Source organism: Protopterus annectens, chromosome 13.part0, assembly GCF_019279795.1.
Source record: "Protopterus annectens isolate FY-2018-M chromosome 13.part0, PAN1.0, whole genome shotgun sequence".
Lineage (NCBI taxonomy): Eukaryota > Metazoa > Chordata > Ceratodontiformes > Protopteridae > Protopterus > Protopterus annectens.
The window spans coordinates 309,942,778-309,965,913 of NC_056747.1; the positions used below are offsets into that span (position 1 = coordinate 309,942,778).

At 41.5% G+C, this 23,136-nt stretch overlaps 1 protein-coding gene across 2 annotated transcripts in view; it reads left to right on the forward strand.

The window, feature by feature from the left end:
- Positions 1-23,136, forward strand: part of LOC122787281 (hippocampus abundant transcript 1 protein-like) — an 880,512-nt gene that overhangs the window by 849,045 nt on the left and 8,331 nt on the right. For both annotated transcript variants that reach the window (XM_044053901.1, XM_044053902.1), the window contains exon 11: positions 22,813-22,979. In XM_044053901.1, coding sequence (XP_043909836.1) covers positions 22,813-22,979 — 167 coding nt within the window. The remainder of the gene's footprint in view (positions 1-22,812; positions 22,980-23,136) is intronic.

Genomic DNA, 23,136 nt, shown 5'->3' on the forward strand with positions numbered 1-23,136 from the left:
TCCCTACAGCGTTGTACTTGGAAGGCTGTCCTTCTTTAGGCTCTCACTTCACCCAAGAGGGTGTCTGAATTTAAGGTTCTCATGGCTGTTCCTCTTTTCTTAGTTTTTCACAGAAACAAGGGGTGTCTTCATACTAACCCTTCTTCTATTTCTAAGGTAGTCAAGGAGTTGTCTCTTAATCAGTCTATTCATTTGTCTTCCTTTTTTCCTTCTATGCAGTCTGCTTTATGAAAGTTCTTTACACCTTGGATGTGCATAGATAGCTCAGATATTATTTGGCTAAAACTAAAGTTATTCGCAAATCTGAGCAGCATTTTGTTTCCTTTCATGGCAGGACTTTGGGTTTAGCTGTTTCTAAGCAAACCATATGTTCTTAGATTTCTAAAGTCATTTCTTTTTGTTATAATTTTCATGGTAAATGTCTTTCTTCATCAGTAAAGGCTCAGTCTGCCAGGGCTGTTGCCTCCTCTAGTGCTTGTTTTGAGTGGCTGGGTACCAATCATCCTTGAGGTTGCTACATGGTCTTCTGTTCATACCCTCACCAAGTATTATAAGTTGGCTGTTATTTCCAGGGCTATTCTGCATGAGTTTCTTGAGGCCTCTTCATGGCTGTCCTCCCCCCATGTTTTCTTTTGAGGTTTTGTACTTTTCAGTTATGAATACTGCAACAGGCCTAATTAACCATTTTACCAATAGCCATCAGCTGAGATCCTCCAACAAAGGGCTGGTTGAAGTATCCAACTGCAGACACATCTCAGGAGATTCCCCTTACTCTAGTTTGTTTGTGTCTTTCGGCTTTTCCCGGTTAGGGGTCGCCACAGCGGAACTCCGGTCCGCTAATGATTGGCAGTAGATTTTTACGTACTGGCTTGCCAGGCCTAACGCACAACCTTCAACGAAGGAATGCCCATTCACGCATGTCACCACACAGAAGACGCTCTAACTGAGAATCGAACGGGCAACGTCTAACTGTGAGGCGACACTGTTGCAAAAATTTGGAACTCCCTCTCACTTGAAATCCGGATACAGACAGACAAACTTTAGCTTCAAAAATCAGCTAAGATCCTATCTGTCCAAATCAGGGATATGCACATGTTCTGATCTTGGCTAACTCCTCCAAACTCAGTCTTATTTCCATATCTCCTGTCTATCTAGAACTGTAACTATATTTGTTATAGTGTCCTCCTATAACTTCAAACTCAGTTAATTCAAACTATATCACTGTTTATTGTATCGTGTATGAAGTAATTCTTCTACATAATGTTATGTACAGTAATGTCTTGCATATTCTGAACTTATTCTTTGCACTACTAATAGCGATGTAAAGTTGTCTGGCAATTTTGTATGTTTCTTTTTCTAAATGTTTCTTTTCAAAATTTTTGCATGTTTTTCATTGATATATTGTGTGGAGCTTTTCTCCCCGAGCCTCCACTGAAAACAGGCTCCCAGTAAGTAAACGTAAAATAAATAACTATGGAAGGACAGAAGGATATAGTACAGTTGTTAAATCTGACTGTAACAGTAGATGTCCTCTGTCGCCTGTCTGGTCAGGATAAAACAGACAAACATTCGTGGGTTCAGTTCAGGCAGCTTTATTGCACACAAACACATCAGGAATGAGGCTTTGTAACTTAAACTTAAACTTATAAACAGACTGACTACCACACTCATACATGTTAACACTCTGGCTGTTCTCTCAAAATGGCACTGTTGTCTGCACTTGCTCATTAGTTATATGCATGTGTTTACATCTGGAAAATGCTTCTTAAAGATAACATACACATGCTCTGATCTACATCCTCCCTCTTTGAGAAATAGTCCATATATGAAATGAGAGTACTCAATGACATGCAATTGACAGAAATTATCTTTTGACATGCAGTCATACAGAACTAATTATTTGACATGCAATCATACAAAATTAGACACATATAAAACAATCATGTCCAGGTTGCTGTGTATTTTACACTAGATCTAGAAATACGACCTGATCGTGTAACATAAAAGTCAGAATTGGCTCTAGCAATGGGGACTGTCTTCAAGGAATGTTCATCTGGGGACATCTGGGCCATCATCAGGAAAGGGAATGGATACTGTGACATGTTCTTCAGTATGAACATTGTCAGGGTTGCTCTGGTATCTAGAGTCTGTATCACAGGTACGATACTGCAATATCATTTCTGATACAGGAAGAAGCTGTCTGCGGTTTCTCCTGTATTCACTACCTGCAGATTCCACTAAGTAGGATCCCAGCTTGGTACATATACCTCTCACTTGACCAATTCAATCAAAGCCTTTCGCCGTTTGCATCCTCACTGTCTCCCCTTCTTTCAATGGACAAAGAAATCTGCTCATTTTATCGTAGCTGGACTTCTGAAAGGAATGCTTCTTAAAGAGTTGAGCTTTGATTGCTCTGTTTTTAGCATTAGGCACCAACAAACTAGAACTGATTGGCAAGGCTGTTCTGGTTTGCCTGGATAGAAGTCTCTGAGCAGGCAAGCCATGTAGATTGTCACTGGGTATATTTCTGAGATTAAGTAAATTCAAGAAGATATCGGTATTGTCAGGCTTTGACCTCTCTGGTAATTGCTTTGCACTCTGTACTACATGCTCAGCAAGGCCATTTGACTGTGGGTATTCAGGACTACTAGTAACATGAATGAAGTCCCACTCTTTTGCAAATCTCTGAAACGGTTGACTGATAAACTGAGAACCATTGTCAGAAATAACTTTCTGTGGACTACCATGGACTAAAAAAGTATGATTAATCTTCGTAATAACAGCACTGGACGTTAGGTTAGGTAGCAAATCGATCTCAAACCAGTTCAAATAAGAGTCTACCAACACTAAGTAATGCTCATTGTTCTACTCAAATATGTCAGCTGCTACTATTGATGAGGGTAGTTCAGGAATTTGGCTTAGCTGAAGTGGCTCTTTTTGCAGATGCGTCTTAGTACTGTTGCACATTGAAAAAGAAGAAAGCACTTTATCAATGTCTTTCGACAGAGAAGGCCAAAATACTAGTCTTCTCTTCCTTCTTTTGGTAGAATCGAAACCTGGGTGGACACGATGCAAAATCTGAATGTATTCATGTAAGTAAGTAGGAACAATTACTTTTGGACCTTTGAAAATGATACCATCTTCCATCAGCATCTCGTCTCTGTATGGAAAGTAAAGTTACACTTCTGGCAGTACACAGGTACACAGGATTGCTTTGACGGTCATCCTGCATGGATGAAGTGGTTGAGCTTTTGCAAAATAGGATCAGTCTTTGTATGATCTCTCAGCTCATCAAGTCTCGTGGTAGAAAAATTATGCACTTCCATAACATCAAATTCAAAATTCTCTGCATCAAGCTGTTTCGTGGTATTTATGGGCAATCTGGATAAGGTATCAGCCAGGTAAAGAAGTTTACCTTTTGTATAGACCATTTTGAAATTATGCTTTTGCAATTTGAGCATCATTTTTTGTAGTCTTGCTAGAGCAGAATGCATAGGCTTCTTTAAAATAGTGACTAGACGTTGATGGTCAGTTTCTGTTTGGATAGCTCAGCTATAAATATAATCATGGAACTTTGAACATGGGAACACAATTGCCAAAAGTTCCTCCTCAATTTGAGCGTACTGCATCTCAGTTTTGGTAGGAGTTCTAGATGCATAGGCAACAGGTCTGCCCTCTTGAAGAATAACTGCACCAAGTCCGAACTTTGCCGCATCATAGGAAAGAACTACTGGTTTGTGGACATCACATTATCTTAATGTAGGCGGGTTAGCAATTTGCGGTTTGAGGTTATCATGCTCTCTAGTGGTGTTCTAACCATGACTTGGCAACAGTTTTGTATGTCATCTCTCTTAAAGGTGCTGATAACTCACTAAAGTCAGGGATAAATATACCCAAATATTTAACCATAGCAAGAAAATGTTGTAGAGCTTGGACATTGTCTGGAGCTGGCATCTCAAGAATGTCTGCTTGTTTAGAAGGATCTGGTCGTAAGCTTGTACTGGTAAATTAATGACCTATGTAAGTAACTTCTGTTAGTCTGAATTTGCATTTCAGAGGATTGAGCTTTAAATTCACTTCATATGCTCTGTCCACAACTTTCCTTTGGTTTCTGTCGTGCTCTGCTTCACCATTACCTCCAACCAGTAAATCATCAACTATTATAGCAGACAGGTAGCTCCATTGCACGATGAAAGACTTCACTGGCAGAATTTGTTACAAAAGGCATCCTGAGGAATCTGTATCTACCAAATGAGGTACTGAATGTAGTCAGTAGTGAAGATTTGCCATCAGGCGTTATTTTCCAAAATGAACTCTCTGCATATAAGATAGAAAAAAACAGTGGTATATGGCATGAGGGTTGCAATTTCTTCGATTGTACGCATAGGATGATGAGGTCTTTTTGATGCCTTGTTCATGTCTCTTGGGTCATTGAATATTCTGATTTCATCTCAATTTTTCTTATGAGCAGCAACCATGGAAGACATCCACGCAGTTGGTTCTGTGACTGGACAAATCTCACCTTGCTGCACCATTTTGTCTACCTGGACCTTGACTTTGTCCTGCATAGCTATTGGAACTCTTCTTGGTGGTCTGACCACTGGACTGACCTCTGGGTCTACTTTCATGGAGTACACAACTGGAAGTTTGCCTAGCTTGTCATCGAAAACATCAGCATACTCTGAAAAAATAGTGTCACTGAAGCTGGAACTGGGACATGTGCTTACATGATGTACTTCTTTGGTAAAAGAAAGCGATTTCATTCTCAAACTATCTGTGAGACCTAATAATGACTGTACAGGTCTTCAGACTACATAAAGTTGCAAGCAGTAACTGTTCCCAGCCAAATAGAATGAAAGCACTACTGAGCCTTCGGTTTGAATCTCTTCACCTCCATAAGCAACGAGCTTTGAACAATTGGCCAAATTAAGTTGCTTACCAGCCTTCATGTTAGCAAATGTTTCTGCTGACATTAAATTACACTTTGAACCAGTATCTGCTTTGACCTCCATGGGCCTACCATTGATCCGGACAGTACAAAATACTTCATTCTTTGCCAACAAATCTATTGCAGTAACCTTTTCACTGACCACTGATAACGCCATCTATATAGAAAGTAGGGTTGCAGCTCTCTACATGACCAACTTGCTATTTTGAGTGACCTTTCTTAATAACTGAATGCGGCTTGCTTGAGTTACAAAACATTTGAAAATGGTTCAATTTTTTACACTGGTGGCATTGCTGACCAGATGCTAAGCACTTCTGTCTTTTAAGATTCATGATTGGCACCACAATTACAACAGTTAACAATAAGACTTGACTTGGGTTTTGCTGACTCACTCATACTGTACTGAGCATGCCCTTTTTACTGAGCTAGTCTTGGAACTTGCTAGAAAGCTAAGAGTCCTCCCTGCCAGACCCGCAGGGGTTGCAGCTGCCATGTGCTTAGGCCTGTTTCTGCTTGCCACATGTTGCATGCTGTCTACATTTGCTTTAGAGGCTGTTGAAACCATGCTCTTGTCACTTGCAAGCATACTTGTGTGCCTTTCTGTGTGCTCATGGATTTGACAAATCTCTATGGCTTTACTTATTGCACTTAACATTAAATCACTCTCACAAAGCAAAATCTTTCTCACTGTGGCACTATTAAGATCACATACAAGCCTGTTTTTTATTAACTCCTTTTTCAAGTCACCAAATCTGCATATTTTGGCTTTGTTTCTCAAGTCAGTGGTATAAGCTGCAAAAGTTTCACCTGGCTTTTAGTCTGTTGTATAAAATAAGTGCTTCTCTAATGTAACATTTGTCTGGGGATTGCACATTTCTCTAAATGTATGTTTTAAGCACTCTGGGTCCTCCCTTGATTCAGGCGGTATCACAGTATGACGGTTCCTCCCTCTCCTGCATATATGTCTGGTGCATACACAAATGAATGCTGTCTTTCAGTAGCCACTGACCCAGCAAAGTTAATCAAAATGAATACCCTTGTACTTGTATATTTTTCAGAAAAAAATGCTTGCATAAAAATATTGTATTCCTGCTCAACTACTGTCCAATTCTCTGCTATATTATGATCAAACACAAGTGGACTATATGTCTCCGAAATACCTCTGCTATATCAACACACAGTAGTGAAGGTGCTTGAAATTATGTACGAACATGCACACAAATATATATATGCCAGTACTTGTAATTATGCCCAATAGCACAACAAACTCTTTGAAATAACTGCACTTTGCCAAATAAGTCTCCGTAGCACAAGAATACTCTGAAACCACTGTACTTTGTGAAACCATTCCTTATCAGTGTAAGAAATACTTCAAAATGACTAGTTTGCAAATAAACTGTACACAGCAGAAAAGGCTCAGAGCAAGAAACACTTCAAGATGATTGCAGTTTACAAATAAACTGTACACAACACAGAAAGTCTTCAAAATGGCTATGCTTTGTGAAATAACCCTGCACAGTGTAAGAAACACACTGAAATGGTGGCAGTCTGCGACTAAATGCACGCAGCACAAGAAACTTTCCGAAATGTACTTTGACTGCATTTTGCAGTATAACTGTACTTTGCACACAATAAACTCTCTGAAATTGCACCGTAATAAAGCACAATTCTGCAAACACTTTGCACACTCTTGAGATACTTCGAACAGCTCTAGTTGTGCTTTGAATGGCTTCTGTCAATGCGAAATAGTAGTTTGTGCCCAAACATGGTCTTTTACTAAAAAACATGCAGTCGTCTTGCTTTTTAAGCTTAATTGTACCCTTTTATTGTTCTCGTTATGCCCCTTTAATGTCTTATCATGCTCATTATATTTTTCTTGTGCCTGTTTTACTTTAAACATGCTCGTTATGTAAGCCAAAGGTCATTCTGAGTCCCATATGAATATCTCTGCTACTTATTTATCAAATATTGATATTGATATTTATCAAATATTGTAGTTTTGAACATTTTGTTTAATTAATGATGCGTTTGTGCCCTTCGTTTGATTAATAAAATCTTTTGTGCTACTCGTTTGCTTAATAATGCGTTTTGTGCCTTATAAGTGCTCTGTTTAATTTTCTCTTCCAAACAAATCATTTGTGCAGTTTTTTTTTTTTTTTTTTTGCCTTAAGTTTGTTTCTGGCCCTTTTTGTTTGTCTGAACTCCGTTTCACTCAACCAGCTCAATCTGCCTTCACCTTTAACTCTACACCTCATGGCTTGAAAAAGTTGCTTTCTTAATCCAGTTCTGACACCATGCCGCTCATCTGGTCAAGATAAAACAGACTAACTTTCATGGGTTCAGTTCAAGCAGCTTTATTGCACACAAACTTAGGCATAAATAAACTTATAAACAGACTGACTACCACACTCATACATGTTAACACTCTGGCTGTTCTCTCAAAATGCCAGTGTTGCCTGCACATGCTCACTATTTATATGTACGTGCTTACATCCGGAAATGCTTGTTAAAGATACATACACATGCTCTGACCTATATCCTTCTCATCACTGTTACAGTATTTGCTCCCTCCCTCCTGCCCCCTCTGCTCTAACCTGTTCTTTCTTACCCTCCTGGCTGAGGAGCTCTTCTCCTTTTTCTCTTTCTGGATGCACATGTTCTTCCTTTGTCCTTAGGGACATTCTGTTTCTCCTGAGGCTTTTTCAGTTCTGAGTGTATGCATCTGTACATCATCTTAATGCTCTACACCTTCCAAGGGGATTGTACATGTGACATATGGTGCCTATAAATGGCTTTGGTATACCAGACAAATGTTGGGCTGCCCTTGGCAGGAGATCCCTTCAGTTATGAATACTGCAAAAGTGAACAGAAAGACATCTATTGTTCTGGTAAGATTTTGCACAACTGTGCTTTCTGTCTTATTTGTGTGAGCTCACAAAAGGCGATTTAGGATATTTGTGTATCAGAGTGCATCTTTCAGCCATTTCAACCTGTCTGCCTCTTAACTCGCCTCTGATGTGCAGATTTGAGGTCAGGCAGTTCTTAAAATGAGTCGTGCACTTAAATCCTCCTAGGAAGTGTGTGCCTCCCCCTTAAGATCTCAGCTGTGTTCTGGAAAAGTTTACTCTACCTCCTTTTGAACCAACAGGTTCTTCCACTCTCGAGTTTTGCACTTGGAAAACCATTTTGCTAGTAGCCCTCTTTTCTGCTAGGTGGATTTCAGAGCTCCAGGCTGTGTTGGCTACACCTCCCTTCCACATTTTCCATAAGGACAGCGTGTCTTTGTGGGTCAGTCTTTCCTTCATGTCTAAACTGGTAAATGAAATATCCCTTAATCAGGCCATTAACCTTCCTATGTTCCTTCCTAACCCACAGAACAGGAGAGGAGGAATCCTGCATTCCCTGGATGTGCACAGATAGCTGAGATTTTACCTGGACAATACTAAAACTACTTGTAAGCTAGACCAATTCTTTCTTTGTTTCCTTCCTAAACTCTCTGCTACGTCAACCAGAACTTACCACAGCAGTAGATGCCCTACTGATCACTGGTGCAGTATTCCAAACAGACAGGTTTCACTACTGACATCTAGACTATTGCTAGCTGGATGTTGAGGTCCATCTTCTTTTGTTATCCTTTCCGTGACAAGTCATCAACTCTTTCCCAAAAGCTCATTCCACTAGAGCAGTGATCTTTTCTGGAGTTTTCTACAAGGGGTAGACTCCAGACTGATAATGGAAGTAGCCACTTGGTCTTCATTACATACCTTCACCAAACATTACAGAGTAGATGTCTTTTCCAAATCCAGAGCTGCTTTTACCAAGTTACTCCTCTCTGGCCTGTTAGGCAGCTCTCTGTTCTCAGCCTTCCACCCTTCTAGTCCCGTAAGCTTTATGAATCGCCCATGTGTTTGGAATACTTTAAGGCAGGACATAGTATGATTGTGTAAGAACTTTCCATAACAATAGATGTCCTACTGATCACTTTTGCAGTATTCCTTCCCACCTGCCACTCCCTTCTTCTTTTCCTCTTTTTATCCCGTTTTTCTTTTTCTGCCATGTTTAGCAATCTCTGTAACTGAGGAGCGACATCCCATTTTTCCTGCATTTCCCCTGTTAGCTGACTGTTTTCTTCCCAGCTATTGTCAGGTTGCTGGCTTGGAGATAGTTTGAGGATTTATGCTCATAATTTCTCTTATGTACCTTTACGTTCAAGAGCTGAGGTCATAAGTCAGACATATTGATTAATGGAAAGTTTTAGGCTTTGGTACCCTGGATGTCAGTGGCAAATCCTTTCTGGAAAACTGCAGCAGTGATCAGTAGGGCCTCTACTTTTCAGGGAATTTTTGCTAGTAAGAGTTTATAATATATAGTTTTGTTATACATTGAGAAGCCATTGATATTCATTTAGTTGCTCACCCATATGTGCTCATTGTAAATTATGTGTTGCACATGGAAACAAATTCAGTTCAAAAACCCTTTGTATGGAAATGATTTGGTAGATGTACTGTGCAGTCATTACGTACAAAGACATAAAAGCTAAATAACTCTGTCATGATCTTAAGATCAGAAATGAATTACCCCAAGTTCAGAAATTATTTACACCAGCTGCAGCACATGGTTCTGAGGAGTGCTGTTTGCTGCCAGCTTGAATAATACTGAATTTAAGTGAGACTGCCTCTGATATTACTTACAGTATATGATCCATTCACTGCTCCTGTCTTTTAAAAAGCTGATAATAATTCTAATGGCTTGTAGTTTTTATCAGAAAAAATGATGTGCTTGCTTCATTATGCTGTTTTATACATACTCTGAAAGAGATCGCTGATCCCAATGAAGCATAAAAACAATGCATTATTTCTTTCTTTCTGTATTTTAACTGTAAAATAATTATAATTATAAAATAAATATATACAACTTCCCTAAAGTTATTAACTGTGATAGGTTAGGGATTATAATTCATGTCTAAATGTATCTAGAATATTTCTGATACATTGTGGCAGTCTATAAGAAACAAAATATAACAACCAAAACATTCCTGATACAGTGACATTACTTTAAAATGGTGAGACTTGTTTGATTAATTTCATTGTGTAATAGCAATAACTCATGTTCATATATGGGTAGACAGACACAAGAATGTGAGTTGTTGTGTCTTTCGGCTTTTTCCGGTTAGGGGTCGCCACAGCGGAACTCCGGTCCGCTAATGATTGGCGGTAGATTTTTACTTGCCGAGTTGCCAGCCCTGACGCACAACCTTCAACGAAGGCATGCCCATTCACGCATGTCTCCACACACAAGACGCTTTAGCTGAGAATCGAACAGGACAACGTCTTACTGTGAGGCGACAATGCTACCGCAGCACCACACCGTGATCTAGACACAAGAATGTGAGTAATTGCTTAATTAAGTAACTAGTGTTAATGGGATTGTTCCTTTTGTTTTTTTCAGAAAAATAGAGTTGCTTTCTAATATGAATTCAATTTGCAATTAAACATTTAGAGTGCTGTTCTGTGATAGAGAAAGAGGCATTCTGGAGAGAGAAGCTAGACTGCTTTGGAATTCTTAAGAAATGAATGGTTCAAAGGCCTACTGACTTTCTACCAGAGGGCCCTCCTCGTAGTATTTACTATTGGGATATTCTTCCCTGCTGTCTTCAGTTTAGCTGTTTTACTCTGAAACGCCCATGGAGAGAGGTATGTGCCACTTTAGATGTGCATTGCATGACATCACTGATTGCACTAGAAGTATGTGCCCAGCCCCTGCCAGTTGTGTTCTGCTGCTGACACATTTTAAATATCAGTCATGACATTCATCATGGATCATTTTTCCATTCAATGTGTAAGGAAGTTAAACTCTCAAAGTGTGAGTGTGACTACCAAAAACTAACATTTGCATTGTCCATACTGTTTGTGAGTGGGGATTACATGAATCACTGCTGAAAGTACCAGCATTACAGTTCAGCCATCCAAAGAAATGGTGAAACCTTTAACTAGTCATGTCTCTTGTATGATGGCAGGGGTTGTAACTTTCCTGAAGTGAGTATTGCAAGGTTCACTTGTTCAGCCCTATGTCAGTTATTGGGACAATGTGAGAAGGCAAAGAATTTAGAGGCAGACCTCTGTCATACCTTCTGATCACCTCTACTCAGACAGAAGCCCGAGACCTCCTTAAAATAGAACAGTTAGAAAACCATCTCATGCATCCACCTCCAAGGCCTCTCCATCTAAAAGGGACAGGGGAAATGGGTTTTCAGGAAGGTTCCTCTATCTGTGAGGATGAGGAGGAATTTTCTTACTATGAGCACTTAGCACCTCAAACTTACTCAGACACTGAGGGCACACACTGATGTTCTTCGTGTTTCACTGTTGCAGTCATCCCTGTGGGTTATCCCTGCTGTGGTAGCCATTGGCCGGCCTGAATACCAGAGTCAGTGTTTTTCTGTGTCGGCTGCTGTTGCTTGCTGACTGACGCCAGGACATCAGTGCTATAAAGGAAGGTAGCCAACGCCATTACATCAGTCTTTCTTGCCATGGAGCCCATAGCAGAAGCAGTTCGCAAGTGTGCCGGTTGGTCGCTACCAGAGTTTGAGTTACAGCTGAAAATTTCTAAAGCTAAGCACCCCATTTGGGGATCCTTCTTTCTTGCACTAACTGATGTCTGAAAAAGTTAACATTTCTCACCTGTGGAAAGCAAATCCCACACTGAGACTTCCATTCATACTGTGTCACTTGTTTAGGCCTAGACCACGATGTCCCCTGTTGCTGGTTCTGTGCCATCTAACGTGCGAACCATTGGTCGTAGAGCTCTTATTGTAGCCAGGTATTTTCCCCTTCCATCTTCACATTCTGAAATGGTGTCCATCAGCCAATAATCCATAGACATTCTGAAAAAACATAAGGATAGAGACAGACCACACAAGGCTATGCCTTCTGACGACTCTACTGCTTAGCAGGTCAGTTCTCCGGAATTCAGTGAGGTGCCTTCGCAGCCCCTGATGCCCAATTTGATACCTTCGCAGGCCTCTACTGAGACCCTTTCGGAGTCCGATATGCCGCAGAAATCATGTTCTTCCGAGCCTTTGGTTGGGTCCAGAGCCCCAATGCAGGCACTGGCTTCCAAGGAGGTTTTTCGAACTACTGAATCTCGACAAAAAACGACATCTTCTCATCTGACTACTGTTTTTTCAGACTGATGGATACTCTTAGGCCTAGAAGCAAGGCCACTCCTAGAAAAACTACCTGTAGCCACAATTTTACTCCTGCCCCACCACCCCAAGCTCAAATGCTTAAAATGGCGGAGGATCTTAGCACCCATATCAGGGGTAGTCAGGCCAAAACTTCTAAAAGGAAGAGGGATCTTTCTCCTGAAATACTGACAGAACAGGATTCTGAGGAGTCTGACTATTCAGACTTTGAAGAGAAACAACAACCTCTGACTGCTTATGAGGATTCAGATGCAGAGGAATTGATTCCTTCTGCCTCACCACCAGAAGATATTTCCTTTGGGAAAACCCTTCACACCCTTAGGGAACATTTCCACTGGGAATCCCAGGACTTCCCTCAGTCTAAGAAAAGACTAAGACAGTTTCTAGACCTACCCCAGCACAGACCCTTGGCCATCCCTCCAATTTTAGAGGTGGTGGATGATGTCTTACATGAATTCAGCTTAGCTCCTGATGCCCTCCCACCTACTCCCAGAAAACCTGACAGGTATTACAGAGTACCGGCTTCTCACAAATACCTATACAGTAATTCTGCTGCAGACCCAGAGATCATTACACAGGGATCAAAAGGAGCTAAGGCTAGTTCTGCAAATAATCCTGTTCCTTCTGACAAGGACTCCAGAGCTCTGGACAAGTTGGGTAAAAAAGTATACACCTCTGCAACATTAGCTATCAGAGCACTCAACTGTCAGTTCCACATGTTAAAATATCAACAACACACTTTGGAACTATTAAAACAAAAGATTTCAACCTTTCCTGACTGTGCCAATTCAAAAGAGTTAGCAGATTTACTGCACTCTACTTGTCTAGTGGCCAGACACTCATTACTCTGTGGATATGACACGTTAGAAGCCTCAAGCAGGGCAGCAGTGTCAGGATCTGTGATTAGGAGCCATGCATGGTTGAAGGAACAACCGCTCCCTGATCATGTCAAATCTAAATTACTTGATGCATCCTTAGATAAGGACCGCTTGTTTGGAGTAAAAGCAGAATAGGTGCTTAGAAAGATGGAAGACAAAGCAAAATCTATGCAAACAGTAAAAGATTTCTTTCAGATACAACATCCTAGGTTCAGCAGGAATTTTCCCCTCAAAGGACTGGTTCTTTCCTACACCTAGCAGACAGGGACAAGGTCAGTCCCGCAGGGACAGACCACCCAGACTCCTATCCCAGGGACAGCAGAGAACCAAACAGTGGACCACTTCCATTCCAAAGGCAGGGAGTTCTAAGCCATCCCTCTATGGCAAAAACTCTCAATGACTCCCTCTCCCCCTCTGCCCTCTTTTCACTCACCACAAACTAGGAGGAAGGCTCTCCCTTTGCAAAGAAAATTGGCTTTCTGTAGCAAAGGACCAATGGGTCTTAAAGATAATTTTTCAGGGAAACAAATTCTCCTTTAACGAACTCCCAATTCCAAGAGGATACCCAGACTTGCCTCCAAATGAATGGGCAGAGGTATTGAAACAAGTCCAAACTCTCATATCCCAAGGGGCAGTAGAAGCTTTCCCCTCGGATCAAACAGGCAAAGGCTTTTATTCCAGACTATTCCTTGTTCCCAGAAAAGAGGGCACTTGGCACCCCATCCCGAATCTATCCATTCCGAGCACCTTCCTGGTGGTCCCCAAATTGAAAATTCTAACTTTGCAGCAGCTGCTGCCTATGCTGACAAAAAATGACTGGTTAGTTACCTTAGATGTAAAAGATGCCTGCCTCCACATCCCCATAAGTGAATCCTGCAGGAAATCCCTTCGTGTCAGAGCAGGCTCATTACACTTTCAGTTCTCTGCGCAACCCTTTGGCTTATCTACTGCTCCAGGGTATTCACCAAATGCTTAGCCCCAGCCATACCCTTTTGCAGACAGAAAAATATACAGATTTACCCTTATCTGGATGACTGCCTCATTCAGGCAGATTGCAAAGAAAAGCTCCACAAGGACCTCCTCTTTGTCAAAACCCTCCTAACCTCCTTAGGGTACACCATCAACGATAAGAAATCAAAGCAAACACCCTCCAGGAATATCATTTTCTTGGGAGCACTGCTGTACACAGCATCCCAAATGGCCTTCCTATCCCCAGAAAATCAGAGCTTCCTGCCTCTCTGTTTTACCCAGCTGGCTTCCAGAAGTCATCTCACTGTGAGGAAGTTCCTGCAAGCCTTGCGGTACATCGCATCTTGCATCCTTCTAATTCCTCTGGCCAGGCTTCACATGAGAAAACTTCAATGGTACATAAAGAACCTTTGGTGACAGCACTCTCAACCTCTAGAGACCTCTCTCCCTCTGATCCCCTGTATAAGGGCCAAGTTTCTCTGGTGGGCAGGGGCCTGTGCCCAGAACAAAGGTCTTTCCTTCACCCTCCGACCAACCAGGCAGACCATTACCACCGACGCCTCAGACATCGCTTGGGGCACTCACCTAGAAGGCAGGTTGCACCCAAGGTCTTTGGGATGCCCAGCACCTTCCCTTACACATCAACCAGAAGGAAATGTTGGCAGTAAAAAGGACTTTGACATCCTTCAAACCCCATCTCAAGCCATGGGTTCTCCTTATCAAAACAGACAACACCACAGTAATGTGGTACATCAACAAACAGGAGGGACCCAATCTTACCCTCTGTGCAGGCTAGCCGTGAACTTCTGGCTGACGGCCTCTTCCATGGGATGGAATTACACCTAATAGCCCAATACCTACCAGGGATCAACAACACCCTGGCAGACCACTTAAATAGAAACTTAGTGGACCCCCACGAATGGCAGCTCCACAGAAAAATCTTTTTACAAATCACTCAGGCATGGGGACTCCGGAGGTGGATCTCTTTGCTTCACATCTCAACCATCAGGTGAAAAAATTGTGTACCGGGGAATATCACCACCTACCGTGGAAGATAGATGCATTGACCTTCCCCTGGAACACCCTCTTCATGTACGCATTACCTCCTCTGCCTCTTATTCCCAAGGTACTGATCAAAATAAGGGAGGAGAGACCAAAGGCCATCCTCATTGCTCCAGATTGGCCCAGACAACATTGCTACCCCTTACTGCACAGCCTGACCTTACAGCCTCCCAGGCAGCTTCCCCTGATCTCAGCCCTCTTGACTCAGGTGGGGGGAAATGCTGCACCCAGACTTGCAGACTTTCAAACTTTCAGCATGACTAATACTCTAAAGACAAACAAGGGGCCCCTGTTACGCAAACAGGTCCTAGACATTATCACAGAGGCCAGAAGGCCCAGCACCAGAAAAACTTATGCAGGAAAAGATTCTGCTCCTGGAGCCAGTCCAGAGGGGGCAGTACCTCACAACCTTCCATCCCTTTTATCCTGGACTACCTAGCAGAGCTACTTAATAGTGGCCTCTCCTTCTCCTCTATCAAAATCCACACCTCAGCCATTTCAGCTCATTTTGATACAGAACAGCCCCTGTTCTCTCATCCTTTGATTAAACAATTTCTCAGAGGGACTTCTAATGTCAGACCTCCTAGAAGGCCACCCACTCCAGCCTGGGACCTGAATTATGATTTGGAAAAAATAACCTTACCACCCTTCGAACCTACTGCTTTAGCAGAACTAAGATACCTCTCCTGGAAGACTGTTTTTCTTCTAGCTATCACCTCAGCCAAAAGGGTTTTGAAGTTCAGGCACTGATGGTCGTTGAGCCCTTCATCATCATCCATGCAGAGAGGGCCTCCCTGAGGAGTAATCCCTCCTTTATGCCCAAGGTGGTATCTAATGTAACTCTCAACCAGGCCATACATCTACCCACCTTCTTTCCTAACCCTCAAAACAAGGGGGAAAAAATCTACACTCACTAGATGTGCACAGACCGCTCAGATACTATCTGGACCGTACTAAACCCTTCAGGAAAACAGACCAACTACTTGTCAGCTTTGCCCGTAGGGCAGAGGGGAAGCCCATTTCTAAACAACCCATTTCCAAATGGATATCACACTGAATCCATTTCTGCTACAGATTGCATGGGACCCCTCCCCCCCCAAGTCTATTCGAGCCCATTCCATTAGGACAGCCTCCACTTCCACAGCATTCCTCAGAGGAGTTCCCACCAGGGACATCTTGGAAGCTGTCACCTGGATTTCTGTCCATACCTTTACCAAGCATTAGCACCTACCTCTATTTTCTAAGGCTAGGGCAGGGTTTGCCTCTGCAGTTCTGCAAGGCATGCTGACCCATTCCTAGGTCTCTTACTAATTCTACTCCCCGCTCTTCAGCTTTGGGAATCCTTCCATAGGTGATGACTGCAACAGTGAAACACAAAGAACATAGTACAGTTGTGGACACTTACTATATATGTAGATGTTCGTGTGTATTCACTGTTGCAGTCCTGGTTTCCCTCCCTCCTTCCCCCTTGTATCTTCTTTCTTTAAGGATACATAAGCTTCTAATGGTGCCTTTCAGCCACTAGGACCACTTTACCATATTTATTTGGGCCTCTGTCTGGTTAGGGCAAGAAAAATTGATGTAATGGCGTCACTTGCCTTCCTTTATAGCACTGATGTCCTGACGTCAGTCAGCAAGCGACAGCAGCCGAAGCAAGAAAAACATTGACTCTGATATTCGGGCCGGCCGAGGGCTACCACAGCAGGGTTAACCCACAGGTGATGACTGTAACAGTGAATACATTCGAACATCTACATTTATGGTAAGTGTACAAAACTGTATTTTCCCCCTTCACCCTGAGGACCTTTCCTTTGGGTATATCCTACATAGAAAGTATGAATGAGACTTTTAGTTGGGAAAGTAAGCAGTTCTCCCAGGCCCCTACCCATTATAGGAACTGTTTTGTTTATCTTCACCCAGACCACTGTCTGTTCCTGCAGTGCATATTGTATTAGATGTCTTCAAAGACACTCTGACTCTCTACCCTCTGCTGTGAGGAAACCAGACAGGTTTTACAGAGTGGTAGAAACTCATAAACACCTCTATAAAAATCCAAAGGCTGATTCTTCTGTTGTCTTCACTGAACCCACTAAAGGTATGCCTAAAGGGCCAACAAGATATCCCCTGCCTAATGACAGGGAAAGCAGATTACTAGACAGATATGGGAAAAAAGCTATGTCTGTGCCACCCTGGCAATGAGAGCTTTGAATTATCAATTTCAAATGCTAGCTAAAGTAGACTAAATTGTGGATAGAATCTTATCCAAAGAAATTTAGGAGATAGCCAGAGAAGCTTTACAAGTCTCTAGACAGGTTTACAATCACATGTTCGAACTGAATATGTGCAAAAATCACTTGGCAGAACCAGTAAGGTGATCACCACAATGTCGAAGCTGACAAGAGGGAATGGCTGCTGTTGTCAGCTATAACATTGCGATGCAGATTGCATTATAGTGGGGATGGGGAAATGTACCCTTACCCTCACTGTAGTGCAATCTCGGAGTTTGTATATATAAGTAGGGGGGGTGTGAGGGTGCAGGGGGGCTTGCCCCCTGCAAAAACCTGTTGTAGAATGTTGAGTAGGTAGGAGCATTTCAGTGTAGTCGACATGTTCGATATTCGACTTCATTGAAATGCTCGGTTCGGCATTTACATTGTTCGGTGTTCAGATTTTCAAACATTTAGTTTGGACATCTGTACATTCGAACAATGTACTGTCGAACATGTGATAGTAAACCCTCTAGACACACCTAAAAATGTGACTGACACCTTTGATGCTTTTTACAGAGAAGCTGCCACAGGTTTTGTCATCAACAGACATGCAATACTGAGGACCCAGTTCTTGAACTACTACATGCCCCAATGGACAAGGAATTTGCTTTTGGTCTACCAGCTGAACATGTTTTTCAGAAACTAGGCAAAAAAGGAAAGCAAATTAAAACTATGAAGGAATTTTATCTGTCTCCGACCCCAAGATACAGTAGAAATTACCCTTCAAACCTTGGCCTTTCCCACCTAGAGAAGATAAGAGGAGGCCTTCTGTGGTAAAAAGCCAAGTCTGGGAGATAGCCAACAAAACAATCTTAAAAGACAGATGGCTCCAACAAACCAACCCAACAGAGAGAGTAACTATGACTATGTTCTGCCCCTCCCTCCTTCCATTATCCCTTCCTATTCTTCCAGACCTCTAGCAGGAAAACTGTCCTTTTTAAACCATTGGAAGTCCATGACCAGGGACTAATGTATCTTCAACTTCATAGAGAAGAGGTAAAATATTCAGTTCAGAGAAATACCACACTTCTAGGGTATTCCAAAACCACCAAAAGAATAAGAAAGTATCTTACCATGTATCCTCAGGCTGTTACTTCAGCAAGGATCCATTTAGCATCTCCCTCCAGAACAAGAAGGAAAAGGCTTCTACTCAAGGATTTTTCTAGTCCCTTGAAAAGAAGGCACTTGGAGACCATCTTGGACCTCTCAAACCTAAACATGTTCCTTTACATTCTAAAATTCAAAATGCATACTTTGCAGAAATTATTGTTCATGATCTTCCCCAATGTCTCCATACTCACCATAGACCTAAAGGATGCTTATCTCCATGTCCCCAGATTAGACAGTCTCAGAAAGCACTTGCAAGTTGTAGCAATAAGCCCCCACTTCTAGTTACCATTTGTGCTGTCCACTGCTCCCAGAGTTTTCCCAAAATGCTTAGTTCCTCTGAAATCACATTGCAGAACTCTAGGAGTCCATATTTACTCCTACGTATGCTACTGTCTTATTTAGGAAAGATCCACTTCAGAGACTCTGGGTGCCTTACAGATCACTGTAGGCTGTTTTTAGAAGGTAGGTGTCATCCTAAATCTTCAAAAATCTCAAACAAGGATCCTTTTCCTGTGAGCCATCATAAACATGGTTCAACAAAAAGCCCCCCTTCCCCAGGACAAGATTGTGTTCTTGACAGACTACCTGACTGTTCTGCTTCCAAAGTAACTCATCACTACAAGAGAATTCCTGAAGATACTGGAGTACATGGCATCATGCATCCTCATGATTCATTTTGCAAAATCAAAAAACAAAATCAACAATTAGATAAAAAAATTAGATTAAAAAATCAGCTTTTAACCTCAAAAAGCTGGTTATTGAAACAATTTCATTCAACCCTGGAAAAATATTGGCTGATTTTTTTTAATCTAATTTTTTATCTAATTGTTGATTTTTTCCTCTAATTGTTGATTTTTATTCAATTCTTCACTTTATGATTTTTGTCAAAATACTACGTTTAAAGTACATGTTGAATCATGTTTTATAGTTAGTTTGGTTTTATCTTGCATGTATAATTGTGGAGCAAATAGGGAATCTGTACCTTTAAATGCCTATGGTGTGTTTTACAAATTGGTTTGTAATGTGTTTGTAATGAGTATTTAAGTATTTGAGTATTTCTGAAGAAGTCAACTGTAATCTGTGACAAAATTTTATCCTTGTTTCTTGTAACACCAGCCTGCTCTGTGATATCTGTTACTCATACCATGGAAAAGGTTTACCTCGGCATATTAAAGCCCACTAACAAGACATGAGGCAACTACCACTGCTTTCCTCAAAAGAGTTCCCATCTAGGCCATCTGAGAGGCAGCCATATGGAACTCAGTGCACACCTTCACAAAGGACTATAACCTAGGCAATGCCTCCAAGGATAGAACAGGTTTCACTTCTGCCATCGCGCAAAATCTAATTTCCTATGGTTATGTAGATAACCCATGGCCCAATTTGTTAGGTTTGGGAGTCCTCCCAAGAATCAGTACTGCAGCACTGTGAAGAGCATAGTGCAGTTGTGCCACATATAACATAATTGTAGATGGCCGAGTAGATCATTGCTGCAGTACATACTCGCACCCTCCAAACCGCTGATGGTTATAATCCCCCTTGCCAGGTGCTAGGGGTAGAGGAGTTATCTGCATTTAGTCCACTTATCGCCATCATCCCCTTTCTGTTTCCTATGATTTTCCTCCTTTTCACTTAAATTCAGTCCAAGTATGGGGGTTCTGCTGTTCTGAAACATCAAACTGCTTGTTCATTGCTTAGAAAGGCCTGAAGATGGCACTGATGGACACCCTTCTTGTACCCTGACATCCAGATGTCAGCTAGGAATGATGCAAAGAATCTGGAAATCGGCTGGTAGTGGGCTTTTGCGTGGCAGGAAGACCCAAGAATCAGTACTGCAGCATTAATCTACTTGAACGTCTACAGTTATGGTAAGTGTGACACAATTGTACTTTTTCTACTGTATCTTCCTAGAAGAGCAAAGTACTGATTCATATATACCACTTAGCCATAGGTTTCAAATGACTTGCCACAAATGTCCCCAGATTTTTATTTCATTGGCAACATGATGTCATATTAGTTATAGATTTGATCAGAACTGTGAACTTAATTCATTTCTAATGTTTAATTTAGTCAGCCAACAATTTAGATATGTTCCTTAGCTCCTGCACAATTTATTCCATTTAGTCTCCAATTTCATTCACATTCAGTCTCATCATTGGCTTTTTAGCTTCATCACAACTTCTGATTTTGGTGTCATTAACCAAAATTGCTTCTGTTTGCATTTTTGTTTTAAAATTACTCTGCCTTCACTTTTAAGTAATCCCAAAGCCATCAGGGTGTTTCACTGTTGTCATAAAACATTACGGTACATCCATTTAATACAGTCATTTCTTGAAGTCTGTGCTTTCTTTTAACTGTTTGAAAGGAGAAGAAAGTGAAGAAAAATTTAATATTTAAAAAGAAAAGTGTGTGTGTGTGTGTGTGTGTGTGTGTGTGTGTGTGTGTGTGTGTGTGTGTGTGTGTGTGTGTGTGTGTGTGTGTGTGCGTGCGCGTGAAAGGGAGAGATTGAGCAGGGTATCTGAGGAGTAATATGTGGGGGGTAAGGGCAGTTTTCAAGGCCCAAAAATTTGTAACTGCAGTCCTGCTAGGGTCTCCTGCTTCATCTGCTGTCTCATTTGGTCACACTGGAATTTGTCTAATAAAAGTCACAAGGACTACTGGAAAAAGATAATCCAACACTAATTCTATAGATAGTAAAAAAAAAAAAAAAAAAAAACAAACACAGTTCCTGGGATACAATAACAACTACAGTAAGCATTAAGTTTACACAGTTCTGAGTAAACAGTCAACACAGACATAACTTGCACCTATTCCTCCTAATTTTAGTTTTTCTACTGATATTTTTGCAGCTTTAAATAGTGACATGGATTCATAAAGGTTACCACAAAGTGTAGACTACATATACACTTAGTGTAATCTTTCTGAATGACTAGAAAGCTCAAAAATGTGATAAGAATGATGTTCTTTGTGTTTCACTGTTGCTGTCATCACACTTGGGGTTATGTGCCTGCAGGTAGCCCTCAGTCGGCCCGAATACCAGTGTCTTGGGATTTCTGCATCAGATGCTGTTGCTTCTTCCATGACATCAGGGGTATAAAACAGGCAGCCGATGCCATTACGTCAGTCTTTCTTGCCGAGAAGGAGCCCAAAGATGAAGCAGTTCCCAAGTGCTGGTTGGACGCTACCTGAAATTTTCGTTTTTCGAGTTTCAAACCTGAAGTCTTCTAAAGCTTAAGTACCCCATTGGGGATTCTTTTTTCTTGCTCTAACCAATGTCAGAAAAAGTTAACAATTATCTTGCCTGTGGAAAGCAAATACCTCACAGAGATTTTCATTCTTACTGCGTCACCTGTTTTGGCCCAGACCACGACATCCCTCGCTGTCAGTTTTGTGCCTTAACAACCAAATCATTTGTTGTGGGCTGTTTTTGTTGCTAAATTCTTTCGCTCTCATTCTCCGTATTCCGAAATAGCTTTGGTAAGCCATCTGACTACCGATGATCTGAAAAAGTGCAAAGATAAAGACAGTTAAATACATATCGTATACATTTTAGTATAGGCTTTATTGAATCTGGCCCCACGGTGATGCAGCGGTTAGCATTGTCACCTCACAGCAAGAGGTTCTCCCGTTCGATTCTCGGCTGGAGCCCCTTCTGTGTGGAGTCTGCATGTCCTCCCCGCAGTTGAATGACGTCTAAAGACATGCAGGTAGGTGCGTGCGTGAATGGGTGTGCCTTCTTTGAAGGCTGGGTGTCGGGCTGACAACTCGGCACTGTAAAAATCCACTGCCAGTCATTAGCGGACTGGAGTTCTGCTGTGGCGACCCCTAACCGGGAAAAGCCGAAAGACTTTATTGAATCTGGCCCAGTGTGTTTCTATTAGAAGTCAGCGAAGAGAGAAGAGATCAGAGTTCTTATGTCATATAATGAAGAGACAGAATATAATGTGGAAGGAAAACTGCATGGCTGTAAAACTAAACCATGTTACATCAGGCACTTTTAGGCCATATTAGCATATAACATATTACAATGCAGAGACATTAACACTACATAGAAGATCTAGATGTGATGAATGGTGTGCATTTTTTCTGTTTCTTGATAGCATTATTTAACCATTCTTGCGACTGATGTTAGGTGCACAGTAGTAGTCTATAATGAAACAGCAAAACTGCTGTCCTGAATGTAAGACAGGGGGTTAACATCAAGAAAAAAAAATGTTTGGATTACATAACTGTACATGGATGTAGTGGAATAACCTAGACATGTTTTCCCCCCATTTCAGACTTTAATTACATGTGACCAGTTTTACTGATGCTAGGTGACTGGAAATGAAAGCTGACAGCTCTTTATTTTCTACCTCCTCCCCTGACTAGGAGTGGTCCAAGGAATGATAACAGGAATCAGAGGGCTGTGTAATGGACTTGGGCCAGCCCTCTATGGCTTTGTTTTCTATCTCTTCCATGTAGAGCTCAATGAAATGGCAGCCACAGAGAACATAGACAAAAATACTAAAGCAAATATGGCTAATCCCACTGATGAGGTAAGAAATCTTTTTTGTTTTGTTTTTCTTTTCTGTAGTATGTTACCTATATGGCTCTAAAGTGAATGTCTCTTGAAAGCCAAACCTGGAACAGTGTAAAATATTTATGAAACTATGACAATATACTGTCAAAACTTGGATGTCTGTTTATGTATGT